Raw genomic sequence first — 19,790 nt, forward strand, 5'->3', positions numbered from 1 at the left:
CCTTTCTTTCCTTTCTTCTCTCTCTCTCTCTCTCTCTTTCTTTCTTTCATCTTCCTTTCTTTTGAGACAGAGTCTCACTCTATTGCCCAGGCTGGAGTGCAGTGGCGTGATCTCGGCTCACTGCAACCTCTGCCTCTCGGGTTCAAGCAATTCTCCTGCCTCAACCTCCCGAGTAGCTGAGACTACAGGTGCCACCACGCCCAGCTAATTTTCATATTTTTAGTAAAGATGGGGTGTCACCATGTTGGCCAGGCTGGTCTCCAACTCCTGACCTCAAGTGACCCACCCACCTCGGCCTCCCAAAGTGTGTGGATTACAGGCGTGAACCACTGTACCCGGCCTGATTACTTTTCTTGTTTTATTTTGTTTTGTTTTGAGACAGGGTCTCGCTCCGTCACCCAGGCAGGAGGGCAGTGCCATGATCTTGGCTCACTGCAGCCTCCAACTCCTGGGCTCAAGTGATCCTCCTGCCACAGCCTCCTGAGTAGCTGGGACTTCAGGTGCGTGCCACCATGCCCAGCTAATTTTTGTATTTTTTTAGGGATGAGGTTTCACCATGTTATCCAGGCTGGCCTCAAACTCCTGAGCTCAGTCAATCGCCCACCATGGCCTCCCAAAGTGCTGGAGTTACAGGCATGAGCCAGGGTGCCCGGCCCTTTGATGCCTTTTGATGATGATGATGAATGTGTGCCAAGGACCTCAGCAGACCCTAGAGGAACACTCTTTCATTGAATCACCCAAGAGCTGTTATTAACCCCATTTCCCAGAGACAGACTGAGGCTCGGAGAGGTTAAGAGGCTGGCCTGAAGCCACACAGCAAATTGGTAGCAGTCACAGGACCATGAGCAGGGTCAGCGGTACACTTTCTGCTCTTTCGCTGTTTTGCTCAAAGCTTTTTTGAATCGGAGTCTCGCTCTGTCACCCAGGCTGGTGTGCAGTGGCATGATCTTGGCTTACTGCAACGTCTGCCTCCCGGGTTCAAGTGATTCTCCTGCCTCAGCCTCCCAAGTAGCTGGGCGCCACGACGCCACCACGCTTGGCTAATTTTTGTATTTTTAGTAAAGACGGGGTCTCGGCCGGCCAAAGTGGCTCACGCCTGTAATCCCAGCACTTTGGGAGGCCGAGGCGGGCAGATCATGAGATCAGGAGTTCGAGACTAGCCTGGCCAACAAAGTGAAACCCCGTCTCTACTAAAAATACAAAAAATTAGCAGGTTGTGGTGGTGGGTGCCTGTAATCCTAGCTACTCAGGAGGCTAAGGCAGGAGAATCACTTGAACCTAGGAGGCAGAGGTTGCAGCGAGCTGAGATCGCGACACTGCAGTCCAGCCCGGCCAACAGAGTGAGACTCTGTCTCAAAAAAAAAAAAAAAAAAAAGGGGGTCTCACCATTTTTGCCAGGCCGGTCTCGAACTCCTGACCTTAAATGATCTGCCCGCCTCAGCCTCCCAAAATGCTGGGATTACAGGCGTGAGCCACTTTGGCCGGCCGAGACCCCGTCTTTACTAAAAATACAAAAATTTTTAGTATTTTTTTGTAGAGCAGCCCGGCCTGCTCTAAGTTTATTTGTCAGAAGAAAAAAAAATCCTGGTGGGTCCTCACCTGGAGGGACCCAGGAATCTCGTGACTCCACTTCCATCCTTGGAGGCCCTCGCTGCCTGCCCAGCTTGGACCAAGCCCCCTCTGGGCTGGACTGCTGTTCTCCTTCCCTGGATCCCGCCGGGTTTCCCTCCTCACCCAGCCTCCTGGGCCTGCGACTGCTCCCCAATCCCTCCCCTCCCCCTTCCAGGACTCAGCCCGCCCCCTCCCCTTGCTGCCATTCACCCCGCAGCCTGCCCCTCCCTCTGGGCCTGGCCAATGTCAGGGACTGGACTGGCCACCCTCCCCGCCCCCCACCCCACCCCAGCCCCGGCGCAGCTCTCGGCTCTGCAGCGGAGCATAGGCGACCACCACCGAAAGAGGCCACCATGAGCTGCCTGGGGTGAGTAAGGGGTGAGCCCCTTGCTAGGATAATCAGAAAAGGGGAAAAAAAAGAAAAAAGTTATTTCTAGAACCGAATTTGCCGCGGAGATGATGCACTGGCTCTGAGCGCTTCCTGGGGAGCTGATTGACAGGCAGCCCCCCCGTGCCGCCCCTCCCCACCAGGGATGGGCCAGCGGGGCGCAGGCGGCCCAGCTGTCCCCCAGGAAGTTGGCTCGCTCGTCTCCCGGCTGCTGGCAGCCGGGCTCGGCTGAAGGCCCTCTCGGTCCTCCTCTCCCCACAGCGCTGCCGGTGTCTGTTTCTGACCCCTCCCGGGCCAGCCCGCCTGTCCCCCGGGACAGCCCCACGCCCGCCTTTCCCAGCCGCTGCTGGTCCCCAAGCCGCCAGCAGCCGCGGCAGCGGGTCGGGCAGGGCGCGGGAGGGGGAACCCCCTTGGGTGCGCTCGATTTAGAGCCTGGGCAGCGGGAGCCCTGGACACCTGGGGATGCCCAGTCCCCGCAGCCTGAAACGGCAGCCTCTGCTGTAAGCGCGTGTCAAGTGAGTCAGGAAAACTGGGGAGGCTGCTGGAGGAAGGGGCGGCGCCCAGCTGGGCTCTGCAAGGAGAACGTTACCCTGGCAGTAGGGCTTCAGCCACCCCCCACCTCTTCAAACCCCCCACTTCCTAACAACCCCCTCCCCAAGGTTGGCCTGTCACCCATAGCCCCACAGTGTGCTGGCCTCTAGGGTGGCAGCGATCTCTGGGCAGCCCTATCTGGAGAGAGGCCAGAGGGGGCATGGAGAAGCCACAGACACAGGGTGATTTCCAGGGTTGGGTGCCGGTTGATGGCTAACTCAGCACAGAGCAACCAGGGCAGGCTTCTTGGAGGAGGCAGCAGGAGGTGGCGGTGCTGTTGCTTAGTGACTGGTGGAGTCTGGTGGTGCGTCCTGTGGATGTGGGAGGACAGTCCCCAAGGAGAGTTCAGATGGGCCAGGTGCTAGCCACACAGGGTGAGGGCAGTGCCACCCTGGCCTATGGCATCCAGCAACCCCCAGCTGTGAACCACCCAACAGGGAGTAGAGGGGACCACAGAGAGCCACCACTTGGGTCCTAGGACCCCACATTGAGGAGAGACAAGGTTTAATTTTTTTAAGAATTTATAAATAGAGACAGCATCTCACTGTGTTGCCCATGCTGGCCTGGCCTCAAGAGATCCTCCCATCTCAGCCTCCCAAAGTGCTGGGATTACAGGTGTGAGCCACTGTGCTCCACCAAGAGGTAAAGTTTAAGTGAGAGGTTGAACAGCCAAAAGGTGGTAGGCAAAAAAATATACACATGTGTATGTGTCAAAGCTCTGCAAGAAGGCCAGGACCCACCCAAATCAGAGAGGTGTGGCCTCACTAAAGGGTGATCCCAGTGGCCAAAATAGAAGGCTTGGGGAGAAGGAGAAGGGAGCAGTGACACCATGAAGCTGGGCCATCTAGCACAGTAGCCAGTAGCCACACATGGTTATTTAAAGTTAAATGTGGCTGGGCATGGTGGCTTATGCCTATAATTCCAGCACTTTAGGAGGCCGAGGCGGGTGGATCACCTGAGGTCAGGAGTTCGAGACCAGCCTGACCAACATGGAGAAACCCTGTCTCTACTAAAAATACAAAATTAGCTGGGGGTGGTGGCGCATGCCTGTAATCCCAGCTACTCGGGAGGCTGAGGCAGGAGAATCCCTTGAACCTGGGAGGCGGAGATTGCAGTGAGCCGAGATTGTGCCATTGCACTCCAGCCTGGGCAACAGGAGTGAAACTCTATCTCAAAATAAATAAATAAATAAATAAATAAGCTGGGCATGATGGCAGGTGCCAGTAATCCCAGCTACTTGGGAGGCTGAAGCAGGAGAATCGCTTGAACCCGGGAGGTGGAGGTTGCGGTGAGCTGAGATCAAGCCACTGCACTCCAGCCTACAGCCTGGGTGACAGAGCCAGATTCTGTTCCAAAAAAAAAAAAAAAAGAAAAGAAAAGTTAAATGTAATTAATATTTGATAAAATATAAAGTTCAGCTTCTCAGTCTCACTAGCCACATTCCAAGCACACAGCAGTGACAGTGACATATGGCTAGCGGCTACCGTACAGGACCAGGCGGATGTAGATCTTGTCCATCGTCACAGAACGTTCCCTTGGACAGCGTTGCTGCTGTAAAGGGTGAGATGGGTCCGTGGTCACCATGTAAGCAGGAGGTCTCCTCTTCCTTCACCACAACAGTTAATCCTGCGACTGGGAGGCTAATTTGGGTCTGTCCCCAAAGGGATCCCGGTCTGATGAAGTGAGAAAACGGTTTTCTAATTAGGACAGGCCAGGCAGTTTGGAAAGTGTGACGTGGCCAGGAGGGAACAGGAAAGCAGAGTCAGCTTTGCGGTCTGCTAGTGTTTCAGGAAATATGGGTGGTGGGGTGGGGGGAACGGGGTGTCAGGTCGGAGGCAGGTCATGGCAGAAGCTGGGATTTGGAATCCAGACAGACCCGGCTTGAATACAGGTCCACTCACTGGCAGTGCAACCTCAAGCAGGTTCACTGACATCTATGGTTTGTCTGTAAAATGGGCTTGGTAGTTTCTGGGTGTTCTCAGCAGGGTTCTTGTTAGGAAACCATGTAAATGAACTCGGCCAACTGAAAGCAGGAAAGAGGTGAGTTGAGAATCCAAGGGTGGTGTGTGAGGGACCATCTGCACCCCATCACCCTCTTCTGCTTCAGTGCCAAGTGTCACGAACACCATAATATAGAGTTATTGGGACTGGGTGCAGTGGTTCATGCCTGTAAGCCCAGCATTTTGGGAGGCTGAGGCGGGAGGGTTGCTTAAGGCCAGAGTTCAAGACCAGTCTGGGCAGCATAGTGAAACCCCATCTCTACAAAAAATACAAATAAAAAATTAGCTGGGTTTGGTGGTTCACACCTGTAATCCCAACATTTTGGGAGGCTGAGGTAGGAGGATCACTGGAGCCCAGGAGCTTAAGGCCAGCCTAGACAACATAGGAAGACCCCATCTCTTAAAAAAAAAAAAAAAAGTTTAAAAATGAGCTGGGGGCAGTGGTGCCTGCCTGTAATCCCAGCAATTCTGGAGGCTGAAGCAGAAGGACTGCTTAAGGCCAGGAGTTGAAGACCAGCCTGGGCAACAGAGCAAGACCCCATGTTTACAAAAAAAAAATTAAAAAATTAGCCAGGCATAGTGGTACATGCCTGTAGCCCTAGCTACTTGGGAGGCTGAGGTGGGAGGATCACTTAAGCCCAGGAATTTGAGGCTGCAGTGATTCATGATCATGCCATTGCACTCCAGCCTGGGTGACAGAGCGAGACTCTGTCTCTAAAAATAAATAAGAGAGATATTGGGAGAATTCTATGAGACGTGTAGATGGAAGCACCAGGCATAAAATATGTGCTCAATTAGTATTGGCTTCTCTTAGGGAAGCTCTTGTTCCCAAGAGCAGGTGTCTCAAGTAGGGCACTGCTGACATTTGGGAGCTGATATTTCTCTGTTGTCGGGGGCTGTCCTGCACATTATAGGATGTTTAGCGGCATCCCAGGCCTCTACCCCCTAGATGCCAGTAGCACAACCCCCTGTCAGTTGTCATTTTGTAACAAACAAAATGCCAAGTGACTGCCAAATATCCTCTGGGTGGACAAAAATCACGACTGGTTGAGAAGTACAGCTCTGGAGGAACCTTAGGCAGTGCCTTTTGCTGGAGCAGACGCTTCAGGAAGTCCGACTGTTGCCTGTCCCCTGGTGGTCACCTAGTGACTGGGTGACCACCTCATGCTGCCCTGGGTCACCTGGCCACAGGCATGAGCAGCTGGCCCCACTGTGCCCATGGAGACCTGGCTCTGAGGTAGCGTGCCTGGATTCGACCCTGGACATCTGCTCCCTGGTTGCATCTCCTGTGCCCACAGCACGGTGGATGGTTTTCAGAGCCTTTGGCCATGCATGGTTCTGGATTCTGGGCCACTGCAGCTGGCACAATACAACCAGGAATGGCTCCAATCATAATGGGATGTCTGGGGCCCCATAGACGTCAGAGAGCTGTGCTGGCTGGGAGGCTTGTCAGCTGCTTCTCTCCCTCATAGGGCTGAGGACAGGGCTTGGGGAGGGCACGGCATGAGTGGGCACTGGCTCCAGTTTCTGGCTGCTTCCAGGAAGAAGTACAGCCATGGGAGGTCACGGCAAGGTGATAGTCTTGCTAGGGCCAGGAATGGGGGGCTGCGATGTATTGGGGAGCAGTGCGTGGACAGTACCAGAGACCGATGATCAGACCAGCAGGGTCCTCCCTGTGCTGCCCGCAGGTACCCACAGGCTGCCCCATGAGAGCCGTCCCTCTGAGTGAGACAGAGGGAAAGTCCCGGGGCATCTTGCCTCTGCTGTTCCAGCCTGTCTTTGGAGAGGGCCTCATGCTGATGTTCTGGTTGGGGGTGCCCCTGAAGAGCCCCTCCCCAGGATGTGCCTTGAACTGGTTACCCCAACTCTCATTTGTTCCTCAGGCCTGATTCTGGGCCTCTCCAGTGGCAGTCGGGACTCCTTGAGACATGACACGCAAGCAGGCACGCTGGGGTCCCCTCCTGCTACTGTTCAGGGGATGGCAGGCCCAGAGCCCCCAGGGAAGAGTCCAGACCTCCTTTCCTGTGGCCTCCCTCCCCTCCCTTTTAATTCTCCTCTCCTCTTCTCTCCTGGCAGGGCAAGACGCGCAGCTCAGGGTGGCCCTCTACTCGCTCCCTGCCCACTCACCTGGGGGTTGTCACAGTGGGCGAGTCCTCAGTGACTCCCCAGGCCTCAGACACTCCACCTCCTCTGTGTTTTGGAATTCGGCTTCTTGTCCCATCCCAACACCCCCGTCTGGGTCACCTCCCAGCATCAGCCCTCTCCTGGTGTGCCAAAACCTTTGGAGTCCTTCCACCTCTCCTTGAACCATGAAACCCTCCCACGGCTCCTTCCTCTTCCCAGAGTAGGGTCTCAGCTGCTGACCACGGCATTCAAAGCCTCCCTATCCAGCCCCTTCTTGGCCACAGCCGATAATTAGCCAGGCATGATGGTATATGCTTGTAGTCCCAGCTACTCGGGAGGCTGAGGTGGGTCCCTCCCCGACCCCGGGGAGGGTAGAGAGAGCTTCTTCTAGCCGGCCGACTCCTGAGCCCTGGAGGCCCAGCGCAAAGGCCATCCCCTCCGGAAAATATTGCATGCTCTACCAAAGGCCGTCGGGGCTTCCTCTGAACTGCGGGGACTCGCCACTGTGTGGGGGTCCGGGGCGCAGTGGCTGGAGAGGACGCAGGCGAGGAACCTGGGGAGGGAATAATGGAGAGAGCCAAGGGGAGTGAGCGCGGCGGCTTCAAACCGCCGCCAGTTTCCCCCGCACCCCAGAGCGACCAAAAGGGTCCCAGCAGGGGAGAGGCGGGGCCACCGGGAGGGGCGGGGCCACCAAAAGGGGGCGGGGCCACCAAAAGGGGGCGGGGCGGGGCTGCGGGCCGGGACCGCTCGGGAGGGGCCGCGCGCGCTCGCCGGGCAGAGGTGCGTGGAGTCGCGGCGCGCTCGCTCCATTCCCGGGCTCGGCTACCCCCTGCCCTTCGGCACCTGCCGCGCCGCGGTCCCCGGTTCCAGATGGGGAAGGACCAGGGCTTCTCTCGGCACTTTCGGTAGCTTCCCCATCGCGTCCCGCGCCTCCGGGAACCGTGCGCCCTGTGCGCCACGGATCCGCCTCGGGCTGGTCTGAAAGGGGGTGGGGCTGGAGCGTGGAGGGGCTTCCCTGCCCTGGGTGGGCACCTTCCGAGCCTGGGCGGAGCCCGAGGCCCAGGGAGGTTGGAAATAAACTCAGTGGGTATCGGGGCGGCGAGGTCTAAGCGTTGGGCGCTCAGAACCGTGCGCGGCCCTAAAGAGTCGGTGTTGGGACAAAAGGCTGGGATTGAAAGCCCACTTTCCTTCTTACAACTGGGCTGGTCGAGGGGACAGGACAGAGGGCCGAGACTGAGGTTGGGTGCTCTTGTGAAAATCGGGGGCATCTCGTCCTGAGTTTGGGGGGCACGACCTCTCCACTGCCGTGCTCCCTATACTGAACCAAGGAACCCTTGTCCCCTTGCCACCATTTCGCTGGCTGATGATCAAAGGTGAGATAAAGAAAGCTGGGTGGGGGGGCCAGGCCCGGTGGCTCACGCCTGTAATCCCAGCACTTTGGGAGGGCGAGGGGGGCGGATCTTCTGAGGTCAGGAATTCGAGACCAGCCTGACCAACATGGTGAAACCCCGTCTCTACTAAAAATAAAAAAAAAAAAAAACAGCCAGGTGTGGTGGTGCATGCCTGTAGCCCCAGATACTCGAGAGGCTGAGGCAGGAGAATCGCTTGAACCTGGGAGGCAGAGGTTGCAGTGAGCCAAGATTGTAGCACTGCACTCCATCCTGGGCGACAGAGAGTCTCTCTCAAACAAACAAACAAACAACAACAAAAAAGGCCGGGCGCGGTGGCTCACTCCTGTAATCCCAGCACTTTGGGAGGCCGAGGCGGGCGGATCATGAGGTCAGGAGATCGAGACCATCCTGGCTAAAACGGTGAAACCCCGTCTCTACTAAAAATACAAAAAATTAGCCGGGTGTGAAGGCATGCGCCTGTAGTCCCAGCTACTGGGGAGGCTGAGGCAGGAGAATGGCGTGAATCCGGGCGGCGGAGCTTGCAGTGAGCGGAGATCGCGCCACTGCACTCCAACCTGGGTGACAGAGCGAGACTCCGTCTTAAAAAAAAAAAGAAAGAAAGAGAGAAAGGTGGGTGGGGACGGGGAATGGAGAGAGAGGACCCTAGGAGGGGGCAGGGTAGGAACTTGGGGTTGGATGTAGATCTGACTCTGACAGAACAGAACTGACCTGGGGTGCAAGGTCATTGTGTGGCCCCCAGGAAGAGTCCTGTGGTCTGAGAGAGGCCTGTTGGCATAGCAGGGACTTCGGAGTCCAGGGACAGTGATTGCTGGACTGCCAGTCAGGGGGATGGTGACTGGTGGTAATAGTCGCTGTGGCCCCACTGCTCCTGGCTCTGCTGGGTCAGTCGATTTAGGGCAGACCCAGGGCTGGGGACTCTGGGCCAGGCTGAGCTGCATGGAGGGCCAGCAGGAGCCAGGTTGGATGTCTGGCTCACCAGGCAGCCTTGACCTCTGTCTCAGCTCCAAAAACACCAAGTAAGGAAAGGGCTGCCCAACCTTCTTTCATCTGTGCAGTTGGTGAAAGCCTGGTTCCCACCTGGGGGACAGGGCCTTTTCTTTTTTTTGAGATGGAGTCTCACTCTGTTGCCCAGCTGGAGTGCAGTGGTACAATCTTGGCTCACTGCAACCTCTGTCTCCCCGGTTCAAGCAACTCTCGTGCCTCAGCTTCCTGAGTAGCTGGGATTACAGGAGTGCATTACCACGCCTGGCTAAGTTTTGTATTTTTAGTAGAGATGGGGTTTCACCACGTTGGCCAGGCTGGTCTCGAACTCCTGACCTCAGGTAATCTGCCCGCCTTGGCCTCCCAAAGTGCTAGGATTACAGCCTTGAGCCACCGCGCCTGGACGACAGGGCCTTTTCTAGTTGCTGCTGGAAGGTAGAGCTGTGATGTCCTCTTGACCCCTGCCCAGGTTGGACTCAGGGGTTGGGTGCATGGGGTGATGTCTTCAGAGTCTGTGGCAGGAGCCGGAAGTGAGGTGGACAGTCTCAGGTGTGTGTGTCTTCTCTCCTTTGCCTGGATATGAGACTTAAGGTCTGGGAGGCGCTAGGGAATGTGCAGGCCTGGCAGATGGAGCGATCAGGCTCCAGAGACCTTAAATGACCATCTGGGGGATGAGGCTGAGTTTCCGGATTTGCAGGCAGCATTGCAGGTGGGTGGGAATGGGCACCGGGCAGAGGTAAGCAGGACATTCATCCTGGCTCCTGGTTACCCCCCGGACCATCCAGACCTGGAGCGGAGCTCACTGCGGGGACAGAGCCTCCTCCCTGAGAATCCACACCCACTTCCTCCCACCAGGCAACTTCTTTTGCCTGGCTGGCCTAATTACTCCTACCCACAGAGGTGGAGGGAAGTGTGAGGGCCATTGGGACACCTCAGAGGGGTTTGTATTTCAGCTGCAAGGCCACTGATCCCTTCTCCCTTCTCCCCCTCATCTTGCCCTTGGCCCTGGCACCTGGTACAAGGAACAGGGAAGGGGGCCTTGGGATGCAGCCAGGGAGACCTCACAGGCAACCAGACCTTTAGGGACTCTTGTTAGAGGTCCTGCCACAGTGCTGAGAGCTGAAGTCTGGGCTCTGATGCCAGCTGTGCCACAGGCCAGCTGTGTAACCGTGGAGAGCTACAGGTCCTCTCTGTGCCTCAGAATCCTCTGCCACAGACCGGAGAGTCCATCAGGATGTTAACTGCTGCCATTACTCAGAAATGGGGTTAGGCTGCTGGTGGATCTCTGTTGACTGAGTCTCTCCTATGTGCTGAGCCCTGGCCAGTCACTGTGGCTCAGGATTCAACTATAGACCTAACCCCCAGAAAGCTTCCAAGTCTGGGTGTTGTAGCTCATGCCTGTAATCCCAGCACTTTGAGAAGCGGAGGTGGGAGTATCACTTGAGCCCAGGAGTTTGAGACCAGTTTGGGCAACATAGAGCCTCATCTCTACAAAAAAATTAAAAAGAAAAAAAGTGCCAGGCACAGTGGCTCACGTCTAATCCCAGGACTTTGGGAGGCCGAGGCGGGCAGATCACCTGAGGTCAGGAGTTCAAGACCAGCCTGGCCAACATGGTGAAACCCCATCTCTGCTAAAAATACAAAAATTAGCCGACGTGGTGGCATGCACCTGTAATTCCAGCTACTCGGAAGGCTGAGGCAGAAGAATTGCTTGAACTGGGGAGGTGGAGATTCCAGTGAGCCGAGATCTCACCATTGCACTGCAGCCTGGGCAACAGAGCAAGACTCTGTCTGAAAAAAAAAAAAAAAATTTAGCCTGGTGGCATGTGCCTGTAGTCCTAGCTACAAGGGAGGCTGAGGCAAGAGGATCCCTTGAGACCAGGAGTTCCAGGTTACAGTGAGCTATGATTGTGCTATGATGGTGCCACTGTACTATAGCCTGGGAGACAGAGCAAGACCCTCTCTCTTGAGAGAAAAGAACAGAGAGAGACAGAGAAAGAGAGGGAGTTTCTCACCCTGCAGTGGAGACCCACGGGCCTTCCCCCTGCCTCTCACTTCCAAGGTAACTACTTTGAAAGCAGGAGCCACAGTCCCTTCAGCTTTGAACACCAGTTCCTGGCTGGCACAGATAGCAGGGGCTCCCTGAATACACGTAGGATTGAGTTGAAAGGAGGCCAGTGTTGCGTACGGAGCCTCATTTAGCTAAGGAAGCAAAGGAGTGGACCAGGCTGGGGCAAGAGCCTGGGCAAGAGCTTAGAGAAAGGACTGAAGGTGGCAGAAACGGGGTTCCTGGCAGATATGTGAGTGGGCAGCTGCAGATGGGGCTGGCCAGAGAAGCAAGCAGGAAGACTGGAGGCGTTCTGAGGGGCTCGTGGGCTCCAGTTTCCTCCAGCAGAGCCATCTAGAGACCAGGTGGGAGACAGTGGGTGGTGGGGATCCCTGGCTCGGGGCTTGGCCTGGCGGGTGCAGAGGGAGTGGGGGGAGAGGCCAGAGAAGGAGGACAGAGGCAGGAGGAGGAACGGGTCCGTGGACTGGCTCTGGGGGACTCGGGCCCTGCAGTGGCCGGAGTCATGGAGGACGGTCCGAACGGGCCATTCCCGAGGTGGAGCGAGCAGGATGCCACGTCCTAGCTGGGGGCGCAAATCTGAGCACTGAGCGGGAGACTGGGGTGCTACCGGCTGCTCAACTCGATCCCCCCAGCCCTCCGCCACTCCTAGGAAGAGGTGGGAGAGCCTAGGGCGGCGCCCGCGAGGACGCGCCTTCGGGCCGCGGTTTGCAGAGATCCGGGGTCCGGGAACGCGCCCCGACTCCGCCGTCCTCGCCGCCAGGATCTTCATCCCCAAGAAGCACCGGGCGCGCTTCGACGAGGTGGTGTCACAGGGCCTCCTGGGCAAGCTGTGCCGCGCCCGCCGGGCCCAGGGCGCGCAGCGACTGCGCCGGAGCCGCAGCGAGGAGCGGCCCGAGCGCCTCCTGGTGTCCACGCGCGCCAGCGCCCCGCCGCGCCGCCCCGATGAGCCGCCCCCGCGCAGGGCCTCCTTGCTGGTGGGCGGCCTCGCTGGCCCCGGGGGCGCGCGCAGGTATGCGGGGCTCACAGGCACTGGCAGCGGGCGCCTCCCTGCGGGTGGGCTCAGGACAGAGACCCGGGGAGAGGGCGCAGGGGCGGGGCTGGGCATCTGGGGTGCATAGGGGGCCGGAGAGGTTAAGGGGAGAGGGACACGGGACATCGCCAACCTCTGCGCCCCAGGGCCCACTCTCCATCATGCTGCTCGCCCCTTCTTTTTCCCCCCAGGACTGTCCGAGTCTACAAAGGCAACAAGAGCTTCGGCTTCACACTTCGCGGCCACGGGCCTGTCTGGATCGAGTCTGTCCTGCCTGGTGAGGGGTGGGCCGGTTGCCCTAAGAGTCCCTAAGGCCCGGGATGGGGTGAAGGGCCCCGTGGTGGCTCTGCCGGGTCATTGTACCCCATGTAGGCTCCTGCTCAGCAACCCCTCCCCGCCAGGTACCATCCTTGTGTGGACGGTGTCCCCAGAGTGTCCCAGAGCCAGCAGATCTGAATCCCACTCTTACCTAAGATGCTTGAGGCCAGAGCCTTCTGCCTGAGTGGGGGCACCCTACCCCTGCCCCTCTAAATTCAGCATCACCCCAAGCCAAGGGAACCAGGTTCTGCATCCAGACCTTTCCTGTGTCCACAGGGAGGCCTGGGGGCACTGTCTAGGACTCTGGGGCAGCCAGGACTGAGCTGGTGCCTACCCAGGCTGTGCCCCCAGCAACACGAGCTTCATGGAGTGCCCACGCTGAACTGGGCTCTTGCCTGGCAGGCCAGACTCAGACAGCCAAAAGGGCCTCAGGGCCTCTGCCTGCTGTCTAACCCCTGCTGAATATGGACTTCGCTCTCCTCCCACCCTGCCTGCCCCTTCTTGTTCCTGAAATCATGGCATCTTTTTATTTTTATTTTATTTTATTTTATTTTAATGAGATAGGGTCTCGCTCTGTCACCCAGGCTGGAGTGCAGTGGTGCAATCTTGGCTCATTGCAACCTCCATCTCCCAGGATCAAGTGATCCTCCCACCTCAGCCTCCAGAGTAGCTGGGACCACAGGCACACGCCACCATGCCTAGCTAATTTTTTGTATTTCTGGTAGAGTTGGGGTTTTGCCATATTGCCCAGGTTGATCTTGAACTCCTGAGCTCAAGTAATCCTCCTGCCTTGGCCTCCCAAAGCGCTGGGAGTACAGGCGTGAGCCATCACACCTGGCCTATTTTTTAAATTTAATTTAATTTAATTTTTTGAGACAGAGTTTTGCTGTTGTTGACCAGGCTGGAGTGCAATGGCATGATCTCAGCCCACTGCAGCCTCTGCCTCCCAGGTGCAAGCGATTCTCCTGCCTCAGCCTCCTGAGTAGCTGGGATTACAAGCGCCTGCCACCACACCCGGCTAATTTTTTTGTATTTTTAGTAGAGATGGGGCTTCGTCATGTTGGCCAGGCTGGTCTTGAACTCCTGGCCTCAGGTGATCCACCCGTCTTGGCCTCCTAAAGTTCTGGAATTACAGGCAAGAGCCACCACACTCGGCCTATTTTATTTTAAGAGACGAGGTCAGCCGGGTGCGGTGACTCACGCCTGTAATCCCAGCATTTTAGGAGGCCAAGGCAGGTGGATCACTAGGTCAGGAGATCGAGACCATCCTGGCTAACATGGTGAAACCCATCTCTACTAAAAATACAGAAAAAAATTAGCCAGTTGTGGTGGCAGGTGCCTGTAGTCCCAGCTACTCGGGAGGCTGAGGCAGGAGAATGGCGTGAGCCCGGGAGGTGGAGCTTGCAATGAGCTGAGATTGTGCCACTGCACTCCAGCCTGGGTGACAGAGTGAGACTCTGTCTCAAGAAAAAAAAAAAAAAGAGAGATGAGGTCTCCCTCTGTCACCCAGGCTGGAGTGCAGTGGCATGATCATGGCCCACTGCAGCCTCGAACTCCTGGGCTCAAGGGATCCTCATGCCTCAGCCTCCTAAATGTTGGGATTACAAGTGTGAGCCACCATGCCCAGCCATGGCATCTTGAAGAAGGCAGAACCTCCCCAGTGCAAGAATCGCTTTCTTCCTGCCCCTCCATTGGGGCAGGGGTGTGTGTGCACTCATATTCATTGTGGAAGGTGTTTGTAGGGCAGAAGTGTCTCCTAGAGCTGAATTGAATTCTCCCTCCCTGTAACCATCTGCTCAGAACTGGGTCACCTGCTCTGTCCTGCATCCGTCCCCTCCCAGCACCTAAATGTAATGTTCCTGGTTACACATCCCCATTGGTAGCCATGCCAATGCGTTCTTTCCACACTCTGCGTGTCATCACATCTCCAGTGTATGGATCTGTGAGCTGGGCATCGTCTGATCCTGTAGTCCCAGCCCGGGACTGATCCCATGCCCTTCCTGTCATAGGAAGCCAAATGGATGCTTAGATGGATGCTTTTACAGATGGGGAAACTGAGGCCAGTAGTCCCAGCCCTGGAAGAGCACTTCAGTGTCAGTGCATCATCCTTACAGGCTTCAGGCTGTTCTGAGACTTAATCCTGATAAGTGTCATGTTCAGGTTCTTCCCTGATTTAGGCATCACTAAATTGTTGACACCATATTGTAAGCAAAAGACCCAAAGCTGCTCTCTAGAGAGCTTCCTCTAGAAGTGATTAATCTCTCCTCTGTGGATGTGGCTGTTCCAACCATGCCACCACCATCATCTCCATCTCCCAGTCTCTCCCACATGTGTAGCCAGAGATACCTGGCCTAGGGCCTTGTTAGAATCCAGGTGTGGCTGGGTGCAGTGGCTCACACTTGTAATCCCAGCACTTTGGGAGGCCGAGGCAGGAAGATCCCTTGAGCCCAGGAGTTTGAGACCAGTCTGGGCAATAGTGAGGCACATGCCTGTAGTCCCAGCTACTCTGGAGGCTGGAGTGGGAGGATCACTTGACCCCAGAAGTTCGAGGCTGTAGTGAGCTATGATCGTGCCACTGCACTCCAGCCTGGGTGACAGAGCAAGACCCTGTCTCAAAAAAAGAAAAAAAATATCCAGGTCTGCTGTTCTTCCCAACCCAACCTTCAAGCTAGTGATCCCATGCCTTTCCTGTCATAGGAAGCCAAATGGATGCTTAGATGGACACTTTTACAGATGGGGAAACTGAGGCCTGGAGAGGCTCTGGTACATTAAGGACCAGAAACTGGGGTCTCCTGACTCCTGGCCTAGTGCTTTTTGATCCCCTGCGACAACCTCTCCAGCTGTCCCATCATTCCAGGCAGGCCAGATTGGATTCACCACCACCATCACTCTCTCCTTTTCGTTCCAGGGAAAGGACTTCCCCCATCTTGCCTCTCCCGGGAAGTCTTCCCTAATTGTTCCCCTTTTTCTCTGGACAGTTTCCACCTCCCCCAGAGAGAACTTCTCGCAATCTGAGAGTATATTTTATTTAGCCATTGATCATTTTCCCTACTTCCCAAATTACATTTAGAATGATGACTCATAAAAGAGGCAGAAAGAGGCCGACGTGGTGGCTCACACTTGTAATCCCAGCGCTTTGGGAGACTGAGGCAGGAGGATCATTTGAGGCCAGGAGTTTGAGACCAGCCTGGGCAACATGGTGAAACTCGTCTCTACAAAAAATACAAAAATTAGGTGGCCGGGCACGGTAGCTCGTGCCTGTAATCCCAGCACTTTGGGAGGCCAATGCGGGCAGATCACTTAAGCTCAGGAGTTGGAGGCCAGCCTGGGCAATATGGCGAAACCTCGTCTCTACTAAACACACATACACACACACACATTAGCCAGGCGTGGTGGCTGTAGTCCCACCTACCTATTCAGGAGGCTGAGGTGGGAGAATAGCTTGAACCCAGGAGGCAGAGGTTGCAGTGAGCTGAGATCATGCCACTGCACTCCAGCCTGGGTGATGGAGCGAGACTCCATCTCAAAAAAAAAAAAAAAAAAAAAATTATCCTGGAGTCTTGGTGCGTGCCTATGGTCCCAGCTACTCAGAGGCTGAGGTGGGAAGACTGCTTGAGCCTAGGAGGTTGAGGCTGCAGTGATCTGTGATCACACCTCTGCACTGCAGCAAGACCCTGTCTCTAAAATTAAAAAATATATATATACAGAAAATAATTCTTCTGAAGCAACAAGGAATCCCAGACCCTGAGAGACCTTTCTGTGCGGGGCTAAGAGCAGTGTATGGAGCAGGGACTCAAGAAGTACTGATGCTGCCTAAGTCCTGCCCTCCAGACCTCGCTCTTCTCCAGCACTGGGGGTCCATGCTGTGCCCCCGCTAGGGGATCATTCCCGTGGTCCTTAGATCCTTAGAGCAGCTGAGATCCGAGACGTGCAGAGTCTATTACAGGGTTCTGCTGACCTGATTTGACTCTCCTCTGCCACCCATATGTATGGGGCTCTGTACTTTTTTTTTTTTTTTTTGGTAGAGACGGGGGTCTCGCTATGTTGCCCAAGCTGGTCTCGAACTCCTGGGCTCAAGCAATCCTCCTGCCTTGGCCTCCCAAAGTGCTGGGATTACAGGTGTGAGCCACCATGCCCGGCCAGCTATGAGTCTCTGAGTCTCCATTTCTCGCCTGTAAAACAGGATAGCATCCTGCTCTCAAAGTGGCACCCTGCCCAGCTGAGCGGCACACCCTCTCTTCTTGCTTCCAGGGAGCCCAGCCGACAATGCTGCCCTCAAGTCAGGTGACCGGATCCTCTTCCTCAATGGACTGGACATGAGGTCAGAAGCTATTGGGGACACCAGAGGTTGGTGATGAGCTGCCCCCACCCCCTGCAAGACTCCTGCCTCTTGGGGCACCCAGGCCATGAACACAATCTCCTCTCACCAGTTGGTCCCCAGGGTCTGTCCCTCTTCCAATGGGAACTCTTGAATCTAACCCTCCTCCTCGCCAGTCGCCAACTCTAGCCAGGACCTCAGTTCATCCTTCCAACCAGAAAATACTCCAGCTCTATGCTGGGTGCTGGGGACACAGAGTCACACACAGGTGGTCTTGCTGTGTGGCTTCTGTGGGCAGGACAGGGAGGTCTGGCTGGTGGCCGTGGACAGGGCTCACCCCAGTCAGGCCCTCCTGGGCCATCTCTGCTTGGCAGGAACTGCTCCCACGACAAGGTGGTGTCCATGCTGCAGGGCAGTGGTGCCATGCCCACGCTGGTGGTGGAGGAAGGGCTCGTCCCATTTGCCAGTGGTGAGACCCCCATGGACACTTGGCTTCCTTGGCCCACAGAGACCCTGCCCGGGCTGCTATGTGTGAGAGTCACAGTGTGGAGGACTCAGCTCTTCCTCTAAACCTGCAGCTTGCCTCCCCAGGGCTGCCCCCTAAGTGGTGCTATAGAACCCCAGTGAGGCTGGGCATGGTGGCTCATGCCTGGAATCCCAGCATTTTGGGAGGCCAAGGTGGGAGGATCGCTTGAGGCCAGGAGTTTGAGACCAGCCTGGGCAACATGGCGCAACTCTGTCTCTACTAAAAATAGAAAAATTAGCTGAGCGTGATGGCACGCGCCTGTAGTCCCAGCTACTTGGGAGGCTGAGGCAAGAGAATCATTTGAACCCAGGAAGTGGAGGTTGCAGTGAGCTGAGATCGCGCCACTGCACTCCTGCCTGGGCAACAGAGCGAGACTCTGTCTCAAAACAAACAAATAAACAAAAAACCCTAGTGTATAGCTTTAGGGACCCTTCCCAGGGCTGAGTCCCTCTATCCTTGGCCCCAATGTTGGGCCACAGGCATGCCTTCCCATGCATGGCACTGGACAGCCACACCCCAGCTCAGGAGGTCTGCTGACCTCAAAAGCCAGGGAGACTGCACCTGGCCTGGGGACTCTGAGTCACTCATGCCTCTCCCGCCTGTGGTCCCAGCAGACTCCGATTCTCTGGACTCGCCCAACCCGTCGTCGGCGCTCACCTCCCTGCAGTGGGTGGCGGAGATCCTGCCGTCCAGCATTCGGGTCCAAGGGAGGACCTTCAGCCAGCAGCTGGAGCACCTACTCACGCCTCCTGAGCGCTATGGGGTCTGCCGGGCCCTGGAGAGCTTCTTCCAGCACAGGTGGCCGGGCCAGAGCCGTGGTGGGGCCCTGCCCTGGGTGGGCCCTAAGTCCTGCCTAGACTCACATCCTAGTCTCCCTGCCTGAGCCTCCTCAGTCCCGTTCTCCTGGGGGATGCTCAGGAAGGTGGCTGCTGGTATCAGTGGCCCCAGGGTGGTGGGCAATTGAGCTGCCCTGGAACAATCTCTGACTCTGACACCTCCTAGTCACGTGACCTTGGGCGAGTCTCAGCCTTCTCTGTGAAGTGAGGCATTCAGGAACCACCTGCAACATTCTATTTTTTTTTTTTTTTTTTTTTTTTTTTGAGATGGAGTCTCGCTCTGTCACCCAGCTGGAGTGCAATGATGAAGTCTTGGCTCACTGCAACCTCCGCCTCCTGGGTTCAAGCGATCCTCCTGCCTCAGCCTCCTGAGTAGCTGGGATTACAGGTGCGTGCCAGCACACCTGGCTAATTTTTTTGTATTTTTACTAGAGACGGGGTTTCACCATGTTGGTCAGGCTGGTTTGAAACTCCTGACCTCGTGATCTGCCCACCTCAGCCTCCCAAAGTGCTGGGATTACAGGCGTGAGCCACCACGCCTTGGCCCACCTGCAGCATTCTTGATGGGACCTTCACCAGAGCCCCACCTGTGGGCACTTGTCATGGGCCAGGCCCTTCAGGGTAGGGTTGGTGTCTTTCTTTTTGGACCTCAGCTGCAGCCAGCTGCATTTATCACACTCCTCGGTCCATGGGGTCATTATTATGGTCTCTGCAAAGCCTGTCACTTGTCCATACCTTTTTGTTTTATTTGAAGATGGTGTTTTTGTTTTTTTGAGATGGTGTTTCACTCTCGTTGCCCAGGCTGGAGTGCAATGGTGCAATCTTGGCTCACCGCAATCCCTACCTCCCGGACTCAAGCAATTTTCCTGCCCCAGTCTCCCAAGTAGCTGGGATTACAGGCATGCGCCACCACGCCCAGCTAATTTTGTATTTTTAGTAGAGATAGGGTTTCTTCATGTTGGTCAGGCTGGTCTCAAACTCCCGACCTCAGGTGATCTGCCTGCTTCAGCCTCCCAAAGTGCTGGGATTACAGGCGTGAGCCACTGCACCCGGCCTAGTTTTGTTTTGTTTTGTTTTTTAAAAAAGATGGGGAGGTCTCACTATGTTACCGAGGCTGGTCTCTAACTCTTGGGCTCAAGTGATCCTCCCAAAGTGCTGGGGTTACAGGCATGAGCCACTGTAGTTGGCTCTAAAGAGTCTTAAGATGTAATTCACATACTATACAATTTGCCATTTAATTATACAATTCAGTGGTTTTTAGTATATTCACAAATATGTGCAAACATCACCACGGTCCATTTTAAAACTTCATCACATCAAAAAGAAACCCAGGCCAGACACCTATAATCCCAGCACTTTGGGAGGCTGAGGCAGGAGGATCACTTGAGCCCAGGAGTTCAAAACCAGCCTGGGCAACAGAGCAAGGAGCCGTCTCTACAAAAACAAAAAATTAGCTGGGCATGGTGGTGCGCACCTGTAGTTCCAGTTACTTGGGTGGCTGAGGCAGGAGGATTGCTTGAGCCCTGGGGTTCAAGGCTGCAGTGAGCAGTGATTGTGCCACTGCACTCCAGCTTGGGTGAGAGAATA

The 19,790-nt window shown here is 55.8% G+C and overlaps 1 protein-coding gene across 2 annotated transcripts in view; it reads left to right on the forward strand.

Moving 5' to 3' along the window:
- The first annotated feature begins 1,905 nt into the window (after window positions 1–1,905).
- GRID2IP (Grid2 interacting protein) overlaps window positions 1,906–19,790 on the forward strand; it is a 40,646-nt gene continuing 22,761 nt past the window's right edge. The window contains exons 1-6 of one of the 2 annotated variants that reach the window (XM_030796436.1): window positions 1,906–1,978; window positions 11,936–12,184; window positions 12,397–12,482; window positions 16,775–16,844; window positions 17,216–17,310; window positions 17,982–18,165. In XM_030796436.1, the coding sequence (XP_030652296.1) occupies window positions 1,965–1,978; window positions 11,936–12,184; window positions 12,397–12,482; window positions 16,775–16,844; window positions 17,216–17,310; window positions 17,982–18,165 (698 nt within the window). In that variant the 5' untranslated portion in view covers window positions 1,906–1,964. Of the gene's footprint in view, window positions 1,979–7,508; window positions 7,620–11,935; window positions 12,185–12,396; window positions 12,483–16,774; window positions 16,845–17,215; window positions 17,311–17,981; window positions 18,166–19,790 lie in introns of those variants that run through there. The other variant, XM_030796435.1, reaches the window with a different exon arrangement.

This window comes from Nomascus leucogenys, chromosome 17, assembly GCF_006542625.1.
Source record: "Nomascus leucogenys isolate Asia chromosome 17, Asia_NLE_v1, whole genome shotgun sequence".
Classification (NCBI taxonomy): Eukaryota; Metazoa; Chordata; class Mammalia; order Primates; family Hylobatidae; genus Nomascus; species Nomascus leucogenys.